Source organism: Equus quagga, chromosome 13 (assembly GCF_021613505.1).
Source record: "Equus quagga isolate Etosha38 chromosome 13, UCLA_HA_Equagga_1.0, whole genome shotgun sequence".
Classification (NCBI taxonomy): Eukaryota; Metazoa; Chordata; class Mammalia; order Perissodactyla; family Equidae; genus Equus; species Equus quagga.
Window position 1 is genome coordinate 37,847,927 of NC_060279.1, and position 15,441 is coordinate 37,863,367.

Sequence of the window (15,441 nt, forward strand, 5' to 3'; positions counted from 1 at the left end):
TTCCCAGAGGGGATGAGACCAGGACCGGGCCTGAAGGATGGGTTGGATTTGGATAAGGAAAGAGAGGCTGTAGAGCATTTCAGGGAAACCACACACAAAGGCCTGAAGGAGGAGCAGATTGGAGGTGATGTGTAGCATAGTGGTGATTATTCATTCCTGGAGTACCCTCTGTGTGCTCAGCCATGACACTAAGCAATGAAAAACAGACAACCTGTCCTCAAGGAGCTCGAGTCTGGGAGGTAGGGAATGGAAGGACAGATACTAAAACAAATACAGGTGATGAATGTGTATTATTTCACAAGAATGTAACCCAAAGCAAAAACCTTATCTGTCCTGTTCATCACTGTATTCTCAGTACCTAGACAGTGACAAGTACAAATTAGGTGATCAGTAAATGCATACTGGAGGAAGGAACGGTACGATGGAGATAGAGAATAATAGTAATATTGACAGATACCATTTATTGAGCACACACACGTGCCAGGCCATATGCTAAGAATTTTACATAGATTATCTTAACTGATCTCCCAATATATATATATATATTTTTTTTTTTGAGGAAGATTAGCCCTGAGCTAACATCTGCTGCCAATCCTCCTCTTTTTGCTGAGGAAGACTGGCCCTGAGCTAACATCTGTGCCCATCTTCCTCTACTTTATATGTGGGACACCTGCCACAGCATGGCTTGCCAAGCAGTGCCATGTCCACACCTGGGATTAGAACCCTGGGCTGCCCAAAGTGGAACGTGCGCACTTAACTGCTGCGCCACCAGGCTGGCCCAATCCCCCAATATTTTGAGAGTACTATAATTATCTCATTTTATAGATTTGGGAACCAAGGCTTTATACAAGTAACACTTGCCTCAAGGTTACCTAACTAGTAAGTGACAGAACTGACACTTAAATTCATGACTGCCTAAATTTTCGGTCCATCCTCTGAACTTAGAGTCTACTGTTCAAAATGCTGTTTTGGGAAGTTTGTCTAGTAGCTGATTGAAAAGTGCAGGGAAAGACCTAAGATAGGGAGACTACTGCAGTAAAAATAGCATATAGTAAGGAGTATGAAATAAAGCAGTTATACGGGGAACGCAGAGGAAAGGATCTAGTTTTTCAGCACCTCAAAGGGCTTCTAAATAAAGCTCAGCGTTTGGTGACTTACTGGATCTAGAGGATGACTAAATTTCTCACCTGGGAATAGCAAGAATGCTGGTAGCCCTGAGAGAAATAGCTTTTCCCTAATTCCTAACTCGACAGTACACTCCAAATAGATGATCCAAATCTCTAGGTTTGCCAGTTCTGCAAAGCACCTAATCAGGTGCCGATCACATACAGTAACGGCAACCCAGCTTGAAAAGCCACGGAAGAGGGCAGAATAAGAAAACCGTGGAGGCCGCACAGACAAGGCGGTTTTAGGACCTCTCGCGTCCAAGAGGCGGGCGGGCACTACAAAGGGAAAGGTGGGGCTTGTTCAAGAACTACAAATCCCAGAAGGCATCGGGCGGACTCCCAAGGTTTCCGGCCAGAGCTTATTTCCGGTCTTTCGGGTGCTGACGTTCTCTTCCGGTCGTGGTGGCTGCCGAAAGGCCCTTGGGCTACCCACGGTGAGTCCAAAGGCTCTGGAGATGCGAGCGGGAGCAGGGGCGTCTCGTGTCCGCACATCACCCAGCGGCTGAGGGTTATGCGGGAGAGGGCGCGCCAGCGGGAAGACGTGTAATCTTGACAAGACGGGGGAGGGGGCAGAACGGATGGAGCCCCCGGAGGGACCTAGAAAGGGATGTGGGGGGCGAGGAAGAATTCCGGGGCAAGAATGGAGGGTGGGGTACCGGGGCGTTGGGGAGGACCCCGCGAGCGCGCGGGGCGATCCCAGTGGAACTGGGCGGAGGAGGAGAGGAGCAGCGGGAAGGCAGCAGCCAGGGAAAGCTAGAGGCTGCTGCAGAATTCGGGCACCCTAAGGAAGGCCCTCTTCTGGCCACTTGTTGTCCTCTCATAAGACCCCACCAGTTGGGGAGCGCCCTGGGCCCCTGACAGGAAGAGGGCAACTGATACGCTGGTGCTTAGACCGATTTTCGAGAGCTGCAGAGCAGAGGAGATGGTAGGAGAGTCTCTTGAATGGGTCAGCTCTGGTGGCTTACGGACTCCTCTGTGGAAGGGGCTGCTGCTTTGATAAGATCAGAAGAGCTTGGATAAACTTTGTAGGGGAGGGCTGTCAGGAAGATTCTAGTGATATTTGTATACTTGGGTTGATCGCTCATTTTGCTTTTTTCTCCAAAGATGAGGGTGCTGGCGTTTGCAGTGTTGGCTCTATTTGCTGTCACTCAAGCAGAGGAAGGAGCCAGGCTTTTGGCCTCCAAATCGCTGCTGAACAGATATGCCGTGGAGGGGCGAGACCTGACCTTACAGTACAACATCTACAATGTTGGTTCAAGGTGAGGAGGCCCTGGAGCTGCAGGGGGCCCTTTTCAGGATTCTTAGATTTCCCAGCTGGGAACAGGGACCAGCAGTGTTTTATCTTTGAGAGACAGATATCATGAGTGAGTGATAGACAGCTGGACCCACTTTTGGAAGAGGAGGACCTTGCTACCTAAGCTGCAACAAACCATCTTCCACATTTCTGAGTTGAAAGAGTTTTAGAGCAGGGAAGAAGCAAGAATTGTAGTGAAACAGGGAGAGGAAGATGAGGAGGCAAAATATGTATGTTCTGTGTTACCTCAGGGGGTTAAAGTTTCGGCTTCCTTTCTTTCGTTAGCCTCTAAGCATTTTTGGTGCCTTTTTTTCATTTTATTCCGTTACTTTTCTCTTCCAAGTGCATCTGGCTTCTCTTCCCCTCCTTACACACACACACACACACACACACACACACACACACATTCACATGGAGAAATTGAGGCAAGAATGGATTTGGGCCCTTTCCTTCCTAGCTACTTGAGTGTTTTGGTGGCTTCTGAGCTATGGAATCCAGTCCTTGACCTAGATTCTTCAGTGCAACAAGCCCAAGTTACTGTGTGACTTGTATCTGTCTTCTGTAGCTCTGATTTTTTTAGGACAAGCAGGCAGATTTAATTGCTGATTGCTTTAATTTTATATCCATTACTTACTAACCTTTTTTGTTTCCTCTGTTTTCTAGTGCTGCATTAGATGTGGAGTTATCTGATGATTCCTTCCCTCCAGAGGACTTTGGCATCGTCTCTGGAATGCTCAATGTCAAATGGGACCGGATTGCCCCGTATCCTCTTGACACTGGCTGATGGAGCCTGGTGGTGTGGGGAGGGAATGTTGCCAGCAGAAGAGCAGCGTCACTTCCAGCCACCTGGGTGTGCATGGCTGTTCTTCTGTCACCTCTCAGGATAAAAGGGGGCAAGAGAGACTGGGGAAAATTGTGATTTAAGGTAGACCTAAAGAAGGATGTTCCTGAAGTTCAGGTTATAAGGCTCTAAGACATACTGTATTGGGAAGATGTAGACACTTAGAAAGATGTTTGTGACCAGACAAGGACTTTTAAGGTGCTTTTAAAAGAAATTCAGTTGGATGCTAGCGTGGAGGACCTGGGTGACCTCTTAAAGACTCTTCTTATTTGGCACTGGCCCTGTGGCCAAGTGGTTAAGTTCACGTGCTCACCTTCACTGGCCCGGGGTTCACCAGTTCAGATCCTGGGCATGGACCTAGCACCACTCATCAAGCCATGCTGTGGTGGCATCCCACATAGAAGAACTAGAAGGACTAACAACTAGGATATACAACTATGTACTGGGGCTTTGGGAAAATTAAAAAAAGGAGGAAGATGGGCAACAAATGTTAGCTCAGGGCCAATCTTCCTCACAAAAAGAAAAAAAAGGCTCTTATTCATTGAGTCTTTATTGAGATCTACCACTTATTTCCTCAGTGTTTTGAATTAGATTACTTTTTTCTCCTCCTTGTGAATTAAAGTATATTTAGATTTTCTGGTGAGGGTAAGTGTTCTCTTTGTGTTTCTTGTTTTTGTTTTTATTTTATATTTTCGAGAACCTCCTTCACTTATAGTCAATGGAAGCTCTTCTGTAAGCTTAAGTGACTAATTTTTCATCCATAACACATATTGCTTTGAAAGTTTACTTCAAAAACCTAGAGGGGCCAGCCCAGTGGCATAGTGGTTAGGTTCATGTGCTCCACTTTGGCAGCCTGGGGTTTGCCAGTTTGCAGCCCAGGTGCAGACCTACGCACTGCTTATCAAGCCATGCTGTGGCAGCATCCCACATATAAAGTAGAAGAAGAGGGCTAATCTTCCTCAAAAAAAAACCCCAAAAATCTCGATATTGAGTACAACATGAAAAAACCTCGATATTGAGTACATCATAGACCCCTTAAAACTTGGCTAGGAAGACATTATGTTATACCACACACTTCAGGTTTAGGAAAAAGTCTGTATTTGTTATTTTTGCAGGTGTGAAGTCACCACATGTGCTGGCAACTCTTTTGTGAATGGTGCGTTTAGTCCACAAGTTGAAAGGTTCTTACAACTTCAGCTTCATCTTTTTCCCATCCTTAACTCTTGGGTCAGTGCCAGCAATGTCTCCCACACCGTGGTCCTGCGCCCTCTCAAGGCTGGTTATTTCAACTTCACCTCAGCAACTATTACTTACCTGGCCCAGGAGGACGGGCCTGTTGTGGTGAGTGGCCCAAACCCTTTGCTGGATGGGGCTCAGATCTGCCTGCCTTTGAAAACTCTTCAGAAAATTTCCAAGGCAGCCGCTAAATTCTGAGGAAGATAAGAAGGACCAGAAACTTGGGATATTGTCCTTAGGAAGGAAGTATGTTTCAAATTATAAAGTCCCAGAATAAAGTAATGAAAATGGATGGGAGGGGAGTACTGTAGCCTTCCCTTCCTCTTCGTTCCTTCTGCTGTGTTTGTAATCTGGAATGTGTCCTTTGCTGTCCAGTTTATTGCTGTCCTTGCCCTTCCAGTCCATTTTCTGTGCCACTGTCAGATTGTTCCCAGTCTCTTCTGTTTCTCTGTCTTGCTCCTGCTTATTGCATCAAGGACAGACTTGTCTGCCTCACATCGCATCTCCTCCGGTAGTCTAGCTGTTCTCTGCCTCTCCAGCTTTCTCGCCCACCCTCCCCACAAAGACCCTCCGTCCTAATTAGGCCAAGCTCCTTCCTGCACTCCCTCCCGACTCTGTGCTAATTCTTTCCACTTTGCCTTTGTTCTCTGTTTGAAGTACCCCCCCTCCACTTAATTATCCGAAGCCTTCTCAAGACCCAGTTTGAGCTGCATCTCCTTCTTGTCTTTGGCTTTTACACTTCGTGTTGCTCCTTCCTACTCATTCTTTCAGTCAACATTCATTGACTGCATCTGAACTTCTGTAGCTCTTATAGTCTGTGCCACTTGGACATTTAATTATTTTCTGTCTTTAGTAGTTCTCTTTCTTGTGTATAGGTCTTTCCCCTACCACCACCTCCCAATTTAATTATAAACTCCTTGAGGCCAGAATTTTCTCTTAGATTTCTCTCTGTTGCCATATATAATAGAAGCTCAGTGATAAACTGTCTTTTGATTGATTGATGTAAAGGTCAACAGGCATTTACTGAGCTCCTGCAATGTGCTAAACTCTAGGGAATACCAAGAACATTAAGACACTGTCCCAGCCCTCAGGAAGCTTAGGTCGTGCCTTTATAAAGGGCCTGACAGGACCGTTTGCATGGGCTGTAGGCTGCTTAGTGAGTGCACGGTAGGGAAGGGACTCAATGGAGTCCACCATAGAACTAAGAGAAATCGAAGATTCTCTAATGTTCAGGACACTGTCTGAGTTTTCTTTTTTTATAAACCACATGGAATCATATTCTTGTAATCGTAGTTACATTTTCTCATCTTGTGTCATTTCTGCTTTCAGAACCAACTTTAGGACTCTTTGGTTCTACCTGGTACTTGATGGGTTAAAGACAAAGTCAACGGCTCAACCGCCGCTTTAGAACAAAGTTGTTTGCGGTGTGCTCCAAACTCTTGGCCACCTCTCCAAGACCAAGGAATGTGGGCCAGACTCCGCCCCTCCTCTAGTAATGTACATTTGGGTAGGGCTTTATACCTTCCAGAATCCTTCTCATTATTTCGTTTGAGCCTCATGTCAACCTGTGAGGTATAGAAGAGTATTTCCACTTGAGGAATAAGCAAATGATTGCCGAGGGCAAGTCATTCCGTTACACACGGGCCCCGCAGAGGGGCCAGTGGTGGTGAGCAGCTCTCTGCAGTGTCTGAGGCTAAGATAGAAGGATTTGGCTTAATTTCAGCTGCATACCTGGCCTACCTCGTCTAGTATGGTCCTCACGGGTTTCTCAGGTCTCCTGGCTCCTAATTTACTCTTTATAACACACTAAGAGTCACCCAACTCTCTCTGGTTCAAAAGCTTGTCCTCATCTATTTGAAGCTCCAAGAATCTAGTGCTTAGACTTGGGTTGGTTGGAACTGCCCCTTCTCAGATGAGAAGAATGTGGACTTGCCTTAATGCCCTTTTCTTTTCAGATTGGCTTCACCAGTGCACCTGGACAGGGAGGAATCCTGGCTCAGCGGGAATTTGACAGGAGATTCTCCCCCCATTTTGTAAGCTTTGCGATGTTCTTACTTATCATTCCCCTGGGATGAGAACACTCTTTTGGCTTGGGACCTCTTGGTCTTCTTGCAAGATTTGTTTAGTTGGTTGGTTCTTGCCATATCTGTTCTGTGGTGTCTGATACAGACAGCCATCAAATATCCTGATTTAACCATGATTAGAGATTTTTGGCAATGAGATCACAACTGTCATAACCAAAAAACTGCCCTTTTTCTCTACTCAGCCTCGAGTAGAGCCCCATCATAGAATCTTGGGTCTATTTTGAGGTTTAAAAGAATATCTGTGGGGCCAGCCCCGTGACCAAGTGGTTAAGTTCACGTGCTCTGCTTCAGTGGCCCAGCGTTTCACCGATTCAAATCCTGGGCGTGGACATGGCACCTCTCATTAGGCCATGTTGAGGCGGTGTCCCACATGCCACAACTAGAAGGACCCACAACTAAAATATGCAACTATATACTGGGGGGATTTGGGGAGAAAAAGCAGGAAAAAAAGATTGGCAACAATTGTTAGCTCAGGTGCCAATCTTTAAAAAAAAGAATATCTGCTTAGATTCAGAGAATCGTAGAGCATCGGAAAGCTTAAGTGGAAACTTTGCCACGGTCTAGAGTAGGAGAGAGATTTCTTTTTTTGCTGAGGAAGATTTGCCCTGAGCTAACATCCATGCCAATCTGCCTCTATGTTTTAGTATGTGTGCCACCAGCACAGCATGACTGCTAACAGAGGGGTGTAGGTCTGCGCCCAGGAACTGAACCCAGGCTGCTGAAGTGGAGCACACTGAATTTAACCACTGGACCACAGGGCTGGCCTTAGGAGAGAATTTTAAGATTTGCCTGAAGTCCTGAATAAGGAAATTCCTTTAGGAGGTTCCTAATTATGTGCTCAGTTCTGTGCTTTGCTTTGGGAAAACAAGGGTGAATCCTCAGACACAGTTTATTCTATTAGAGATCTTATGGGCACTCAGAACAAGTCAAGGGGGAGAAAGAGTGCTGTGATAGAGATCATATCCAAGGTGCTGGAGGAGCATTCAGCAGGAACGTCTGATGGTCTTTGAGAGTCAGGGAGGGTTTTCTGGAGGAGGAGAAGTTTAACCAGTCAAAGAGGAGGTAAGGGGGGCCGGCCCAGTGGCCTAGTGGTTAAGTTCCGCATGCTTTGCTTTGGTGGCCTGGGTTTAGTTCCCGAGCACAGACCTACACCACTCGTGAGCAGCCATGCTGTGGCCGTGACCCACATACAAAATAGAGGAAGATTGGTACAGATGTTATCTCAGGGTGAATCTTCCTCAGCAAAAAAAAAGAAGATAAGGAAGGGCAGGTGTCCTAGGAAGAAGGAGTAGCTCAGAAGTGAGAAAAAGCATGGTGCAGTCCAGGAATGGCAAGGGGTTTAGCAAGGCTGGAGGGCAGAATGTGAAGTGGAAGAATGAGAGGGGGCTGGAAGTATAAGCAGGGGTTAGATCACAGGAGGCCTGGCTGTCAGGGCAAGACCTGGGCATCTCCCTCCTCAAAGATTGTCCAGGAGAGAGGACCTTCTCTTCTAGGCTGAGTTGGGTCAGGTGAGGCCTTTGGCTTCACTGCTTGAAAGACAGATTGGTCTTTAGAGAGCAATTCTGTGTCAGGAGTAGGCAGAGAGGAACCTTCCTGCCTAGGTCCTGCTTCAGATTTGGCCTGGGCTGCTCCACATCTCATTGGACCCCTTCCTTCTTTGTCCTCTCCTGTGCCCTAATCCAGACTTCTAAGCAAGGTCTCTGTTGTCTTCCACAGCTGGACTGGGCAGCCTTCGGGGTCATGACACTCCCATCCATCGGCATCCCCCTGCTGTTGTGGTACTCCAGCAAGAGGAAATATGACACTCCCAAAACCAAGAAGAACTGAGTGGAGCTTCCACAGCCCTCCCTTCCCAAGAAATCCAGGTGCTTTCCAGACTCCAAAGGGTATCTCAAATGCAGTCGCTTCTCCCTTAGCCCCTGGCCGCCTTCTGGATCCTGCCCTGCTGTCAGCCAGACTGAGAGACCAGGCCTGGGAGTCTGTGAGAGCCTCCGTGGGTCCATTCGTGAAGCCATACAAACAGGAACGCCTTCAGCAACAGCCTTGAGCCTAGAGGGACCTCAGGTGCACCACTGAGTGCCACAGGGTGTATTGCTGGCCTGTGAACTCTTTCAGGGGTCCAGGAGGGGGCACTTCAGAGACTACCTGACACCACCCCCATTGCCTGCCCTCCCCTGTCAGAAGAGGGTGGAAGATAAAATGAAAGCTGTGGGACTCTTGGAGGCTACGCAGTCTCTGTTCTGGGTTAGGGAAGCGCTTACCAAAAGGGGTTTTCTAATAAAAACAAATGCCACAATGACTTGTCTGTTTTCCTGTCACCTGGGTGAGCCCAGGTTGTTGTCGGAGCTCAGGCCCTGAGCACCCCGGCTCCTGGGCAGGCAAGCTGAACTCCTGCCTAGTTGCTGTGGGGGTTGTGGGTCCTGTTCCCACAGAGATACCTGCCCCCTTTTGAAGCCCTTTGCTTCCATCCCCTATTTCTCTCTCTCTTCTCGCCAGTCCCCACCCATTGCCGGAAGCCTCCCTGGCCTGTCAGCTCCTCTGCACAGCTGGAGGAGACGGTGGGAAAGAGGTCTGCAGATGAGCGGCCATTCTCATACCCCAGGAGACTTTTGGTCTGATTTATTTACTGATTGTTTTTGCAAAGCTATCTCTTACCCCTGATTCTAGCCCTTCCTCTAAACTAACTTTTCTGGAGCTTGAATTTATTTTTAATGCCCCTGCTTTGAGCTCAGGTTGGGCAGAAGAGCCTGGATCCCCTGAACCATTACCTAAGCAGGGCCTGTAGAAAGGCGGTGGTTTTTGCTATAGCAGCAGTGGAGAGAAGCCGCTCTTAGCTGACTCTGTCCAACCCAGGAATGCCGTGGTCCGAGAACAGCCTCCCAGGCAGGAGGGAGACCCAACAAACACCCGCTTTGTTCCTGCCACCAAGTTTCCCAGTGTAGATTCTCTCGGGGGGTGGTGGTGGGGGGGGGGGCTGCTCAACCGGTTTAACCTTTCCTTCGCCCAGCAGTTGGAGCCTCTGGGGCCCAGGAAGGATGAAAAGGACATGGAGACAACGGGAGAATCCAAATGGAGTAGCCCTCCGCCAGCTCACATCGGTCTTTCAGGGGCTGCACCTCGGAGACCCCGGGACTGGCCAGGTCAGAGGGCGAGGAGGATATATTTGCCCTTGTTCACTGTACTCCTGGTGGGACCTGGGACTTGCTCAGGAGAATAGGCACAAAAGCAATGGGTCAGAAGCTTGGGCTTGAGAACAAGTGTAGGGAAGGGAAAGGGAGCTGGTTTGATCTGTATTGTCTTGCTCTCTAGGACTATGAAATGTTAGTCTTTGGAGGAGGGAACACACATTTTTCATCTGTGTAGTCTCCACTGAAAACAGAATGAGGAGTTAACCTGGCAGAGGAGGAGTTCTGGTTTAGAGGACAGGATAAACTTCATAACTCTGGAAGGTAACAGAGGATTTCTTCCTCAGTCTGAATTCTGGGAGGGACTCCTTTCCTGAAAGCTGGGGCAATCCACCTTTCCTTGGAGGACTCAGCACTTTGTGTCCTGGCCCTTGTTATGGAGGAGACGGGTGGGAAGGGGGACCCAGGCCTGACACAGGTGACAAGAGAAGCATTCTGAAGGCACTTAGTGTCACAGGCACCTTGAAAAAAGGCCAAAACCAGAAGCTTCATCTCTCAAAAGATCAACTTCCTTGGAGGTAGGGGTGGAATTTGAACCTCCCTTAAGTAGTGGAGTTGGAGAATATAAAAGCCTCTAAAATCTATAGACAGACTTACCCGGAATAATTGGCCTTAGGATTGAGCCCTCTGAACTTCTTGAGTTAATTTATTGGGAGGATGAGTATCAGAGCACAGCTCTCCACTCTAATGGAAACCACCCTGGGGAGGTGTAGACCCTCATCTTGGGTTGTCTGGAGGTCTGTCAGGGAGAGGGAACGTAAGCACCGGTCCCACAGCCTTCCTGGAAATTGGGTACCAAAACTGAGGGGCTTAGGGGCCAGCCCCGTGGTCGAGTGGTTAAGTTCACACACTCTACTTTGGCGGCCCAGGGTTCGCCAGTTTGGATCCTGGGCACAGACTTACACACCACTCATCAAGCCATGCTGTGGAGGCATCCCACATAGAAGAATTAGAATGACCTGCAACTAGGATATACAACTATGTGCTGGGGAGAAAAAAAAAAAAAAGAGAAAGATTGGCAACAGATGTTAGCTCAGGACCAATCTTCCTCAAAAAAAACTGAGCGGCTCCTCCCTAAAAGGCAATATAGATAGTAACCCAGCTGCCAACGTGTTCCGGGTCCCCTCCACCCCCTGGAAACCAGCCGTCTATCCCTCCCACATTGTCCAAACTTCCAGCTGGCAGCTGCACACCCACACCCAGCCACGGTACCAGGAGGAGCCAGGTGCCCAGTGTCCACCCACTTCACGTACTGGGCTTTGGGGCTCTACCTGAAGAAAGTCAATGGGAAAGGAATCTGAATTTCCAAGAAACTGGAAGAAATCCAGTGGTTCAGGAAGTTATAAAGCTTAATCCCTTCAGAGAGCAGGAGCAGCTCAGGGTGCTGGAGGCAGCACTGACCACAGACAGAAGCAGCAGTGCTGGGTCCCGGCCCCAACTCCGCCACCAAATGGCTGAATGAGCTCAGGGGAGTCACACTCCCTCTGAGAGCCTGTGTCCTCATCTGGACAATCACGAGATTGTTTAATCAGAGGATTTCTGAGGACCCCACACCAGAAAAATGAAGCAAGTGTTTCCCCGCGTTCTTGTGAAGTGAGAAGCAATTGCAGTCACTCATCGTGTGGTTTGGGGTCCAGCCAGGTAGGAAAGGGTACACCGTTTCCACGTCTGGCAGCAACTCCCCTCTTCCTCTCACTCAGAATTCTAGAGCAAGGATAGACCATAGATCACCGAATTTAATCCTCTCATTTAATAGATCAGGAAAGGCGCAGAGTGAAGTGGCTTAGCCAAGGTCACACAGCAAGTGGCCGCTAGCCTCTTTATTGAATAACTAGTATAGGCTCAATGTTTATGTCCCACTATTTGCACGTAGCTAATTTAACACCCCTATTTTACAGACGAGAAAATCAGGCTAATAGGAACTTCTGCAAGGCCTCATAACTAGGGAGTTGGCAAAGCCAGCTAGGGTCTTCCAACTCCAACATACCCTTTACCACCAGACCACAGGGCCTGTAGGAGGAGGGTCCCCCATTACCTCAGGAAGTCCAATGTCTGCCCACGCTGTCCTCTGCCCCAGGGAACAGTGGGGGTGAGTCAGCACCCCCCAGAAGCTGTTATTGGGGAAGCGGGTGAGGGGGCTGTTCAGATATCCTGTGCCGGTATCCACAACAAGCAGGGAGGCCTGTGTGTGCTGAGCTGCTTGGTGCCCCTGTTCCTGCTAGCTGAAGCCAGGGCCTCCTCAGTCGTAGCTGTCCTTGTAGCTGCTCCTCCCTGCACTTTCATCACAGAAAATACAATCTTTCCTCCTCCCCCTGCTGTAACCTGCCTCTTAAAGGGACCAACAAGCATCTTGACGCCAAATCTGAGAGAGGGCAAAGGACCTCCCTGACCCCAATAGGACCTTGCTGTTAAGTAGGTTTCCAGCTGTGGGCCTTTCCCTGAGATGTCCTCTTTCTCCCCTCCTCAGCACCACCCTGTCCCCGCTGGAAGGAAGGTGAAAGTTCCCTGGGATGTCGGGTTTCCACACACTCTCCCTCAGGTTACCCCGGCTTGGCTTCCTGTACCTGTTCCCACCCCAGCCTGAATCCGGGGGCTGCTCTTTGTTGAGGGAATGCTGGGGACCGGGGAACCCAGGAATCCTCGGGACCAGCAATGGCACCCAAAGGGTTAAAGGTCTGGGGTGTTTGAAGTAGGGCGGGGAAGGGAAGGGCTGGAGTGGTTGAAGAGGCAGCTGGTCAGGACTGGAATGAGTCCCCCCTGTCTCCTATGCAAACTTCTGGGCCATGAGCCGTTCCCTTAAAAGCCCTGAGAGGGAGGCACCCCCACTTGGGTGCTGGACTGGATTCTTAGAGGGGCTACCTGAAGCAGGACTTTTTCCTACGTTGAAGTCACCAACTGAGGACAGGAACAGGTCCCCCATCTTTGGAATATCTTCCGGGTCTGGTGAGTTTCCCTCTTCCCTTTCCCTGGGTCCTTCCCTCGTGAATGGGCATTCCCCAGAAGCAGAGATCTTCAAGAACCCCTCAGCACCCCAGGAAGTGGCGGGACAATTTGTAGCTTCTCCACCAGCCTCCCACATTCAGCTCCCATTTTCACTCAGGGGGCATTTTAAGTGTGTGTAAGTATGCAAATAGGGAATCACAATAATGGCCAAGAGATAACACTTACTGTTTGTGCAACAAGTGATTTTAAACCCTTTCTATACATTCTTAATCCTCACAATCCTATGGGGTTGATATACCATAATCCCTCCATTACAGGTGTGGTTTAGAGAAGTTAAATAACCCATGTCAATTAAGAGGTAAACTGTAGGACTGGGGTTCGAACTCAAGTCCATCTGACACCAAAGTCCATTTTGTTGTCTTTTGGTCTTTGTCCCACTCAGGAGGTATGGCCAGGAAGGATGGCTCTGGAATTTTAAAACCTTGAGATCCTAATTCATCCAGGGTCCCCTTCCTGTAGTGCCTGACATTGTTCTCTTTATCCCTGGGGATCAATTGTGAGATTTAAAGGGCCATCAACTCATACCTGTGAGCCAGAGACTCCCAGATTCCAGATTACCCCATCCATCAGATTAGAGCTTTCCTACTCCACCCACTACTTATAGCTGTCCCCTGGAATCTGATGGGTTAATTCCCTGTGACACAGTGGCCAAAGTCTTCTCAGGTGTGTCCCTCTGAACCTCAGACCCTTTCTTGCCCCACCCTTCTGGCACAGCACCCAGAACACATGCCAAGAAACTGGAAGGAGGTAGAAGAGCTCTGACTGGTCTTACCCTCCTCTTCCCTAGCCCCCGCACATCATGGGCTACCCTGGGTCCCAACAAGCTCCTGATAGAATAAGCATAAGGGCCTAGCACAAAGGAAGAAGGCTGGGTTCCTAGGTTCAGTTTTTGCAAACCAATTAAAAAAAAAAAAGGTGCTCATACTTGGAAGCCCAAAGCAGCAAATTCCTGACTGCCTTGTGAGCCTAGTATATGGAAGAGGTGCGGGTGGTTTAGGGTGGGTGTCTGAGATGCCTGATTGCCTGTTTGAGATGCCTGAGGTGTGCTTCGATATGGGGGCTGGAGGTGCCCTACTCTCTAGCTTTGAACTTCTGGAACTAAGTACTAACAACAAAATTGATCATTCTGCCCTGTGGGCCTGGGAAGAAGGTGGGCGCCTCTCAGGAGGGGGCCTGGAAGCTGGTGTGGGCAGGCGGCTTTTGCCTGTACTTACCGCGTCCCACCGTTGTATTTGTGCATAGACCCTGCTGGGTGCTCTTCTCTGGGCCTGAAACCTGGTGGGTGCGAAAGCAATGTTTGCTGAATGAATCCTCTCTCTGTACCCTTGCCTTTCCTTTGATTTTGGAATTGTGATGCTACTCTCTGGCAGTTGACAGGAAAGTCAGAGAAGGAGAGTGAGTTCCAGGACACCAGTGTTCAGCACATGGCAAAATCTCATGTATCTCACACTGAGAGAGAGAGCAATGATGTAGCTAAGTCAGGGTGAGGCAGGAGGTATTAGAGACTCAGGTGCTATGACCTGCCATAGAATGGGGTGTCCGGGGAGCAGGCGTAGGAAGGAACTGGGGTTACTGGGGTCTTCTTTATCTGCGGCTAAGAGAAGCCCTGCTTTAGCCCTCTTTGCAAGACACTGTTGGATTAATGGTTTACTTTCTAGGGGAGAAGAGGCAGGTAGGTTAAATTTTGAACCATCAAAGGGTTTTCTATGACCCCGTTCCCCAGGGCTAGGAGACCTGGAGGAGAAGCTAGCAGACCCTCTCGTCCGGCCTCTCCCTTCCTCCCCGTTCTTATTTCTTTATTACCTGGTTCTTTCAGGTCTTTCCCGTTATTGTCCCCGTTTGGGAGATTTAGGACCCCAGATCCAGACCCAGGGAGCCCCCCAGGCTGTGAAAGGACCCTCCAGCATTGCCCCAGTCCCCCTTCCGAGCTGTGTGGTTGCTATCAGCAGCTCCTCCTCCCAGTGTTTGCTGGCAGCAAACATAGGCAGAGCCCTGGCTGCCCCCCCATCACCTCATCAGACTTCTGAGAGAACAGAGGGAAGAGAAAGCACAAACTGAACTTCTTTGGAACCTCCGTCTAATTTCTTTTGGAAGCTACTTCCTTTCTTTGGCTGGGGGGCAAGGTGGGAATGGGGTGGGGGTGGGGGTGAATAACAATATTGCCAGATTTCTTTCCGAGCTAACTACTTGCTTGCTTTGGGAGCTTGTCTTCTGGTTTCAGAAAAGTCCTCAGGCTCAATAGTGGGATGATCTGCTTTGAACACTCAGCTCCACTTCCTACAGCCCTGTGACTTTGAGCAAGTTTCTTTACTTCTCTGTGCTACCTGTTTCTTCATATATAAAACAGAGATAATGTCCATTTCAAGAAATGGTGGTGAGGATCCCACAAGATGATGTCGGTACTCATTATGGGTTAACTCTCTCGCCCGCAGACTCCAGATGCTCTTTAGGAAATGGCTATGTTGGGGTCTTCACTGTCCCTCCGCCCCCGAGCTTGTTGCAGAATGCCTGGTGGGTGTGCAGTGAGCCCTCATGTCACTCTTTGATCTCTTTTTCCTCCTTCCTGAGATTTTGAGACCCAGTTGCTCTAAATCAGGAGTCTGCAAAGACTTAAATAATAAATATTTTAGGC

At 48.9% G+C, this 15,441-nt stretch overlaps 2 protein-coding genes across 5 annotated transcripts in view; both read left to right on the plus strand.

The window, feature by feature from the left end:
- Positions 1-1,528: 1,528 nt before the first annotated feature.
- Positions 1,529-8,920, plus strand: SSR2 (signal sequence receptor subunit 2). Of its 2 annotated transcripts, XM_046684363.1 has the most exons (6): positions 1,529-1,600; positions 2,271-2,425; positions 3,124-3,222; positions 4,534-4,642; positions 6,493-6,570; positions 8,338-8,920. In XM_046684363.1, the coding sequence occupies exons 2-6, from the start codon at positions 2,271-2,273 to the stop codon at positions 8,446-8,448; spliced, it is 552 nt and encodes a 183-aa protein (XP_046540319.1). In that variant the 5' UTR covers positions 1,529-1,600; the 3' UTR covers positions 8,449-8,920. The 2 variants fall into 2 exon arrangements, with proteins under 2 accessions (XP_046540319.1, XP_046540320.1); XM_046684364.1 differs by lacking the exons at positions 1,529-1,600; positions 2,271-2,425; positions 3,124-3,222 and adding an exon at positions 3,255-3,310 and having other exon boundaries at positions 4,417-4,642.
- A 3,677-nt stretch (positions 8,921-12,597) lies between these two features.
- ARHGEF2 (Rho/Rac guanine nucleotide exchange factor 2) overlaps positions 12,598-15,441 on the plus strand; it is a 48,907-nt gene continuing 46,063 nt past the window's right edge. For all 3 annotated transcript variants that reach the window (XM_046682602.1, XM_046682600.1, XM_046682601.1), the window contains exon 1: positions 12,598-12,749. The gene's annotated coding sequence lies outside the window, so the exon portion shown is untranslated. The remainder of the gene's footprint in view (positions 12,750-15,441) is intronic.

Coding starts and splice junctions, on each gene's coding strand:
- SSR2 (XM_046684363.1), top strand. CDS start 2,271: ATGAGGGTGCTGGCGTTTGCAGTGTTGGCTCTATTTGCTGTCACTCAA. Junction 3,223..4,533: donor AAATGGGACCGGATTGCCCC/GTATCCTCTTGA, acceptor CTCTTGGGTCAG/TGCCAGCAATGTCTCCCACA. Junction 4,643..6,492: donor AGGAGGACGGGCCTGTTGTG/GTGAGTGGCCCA, acceptor TTTTCTTTTCAG/ATTGGCTTCACCAGTGCACC.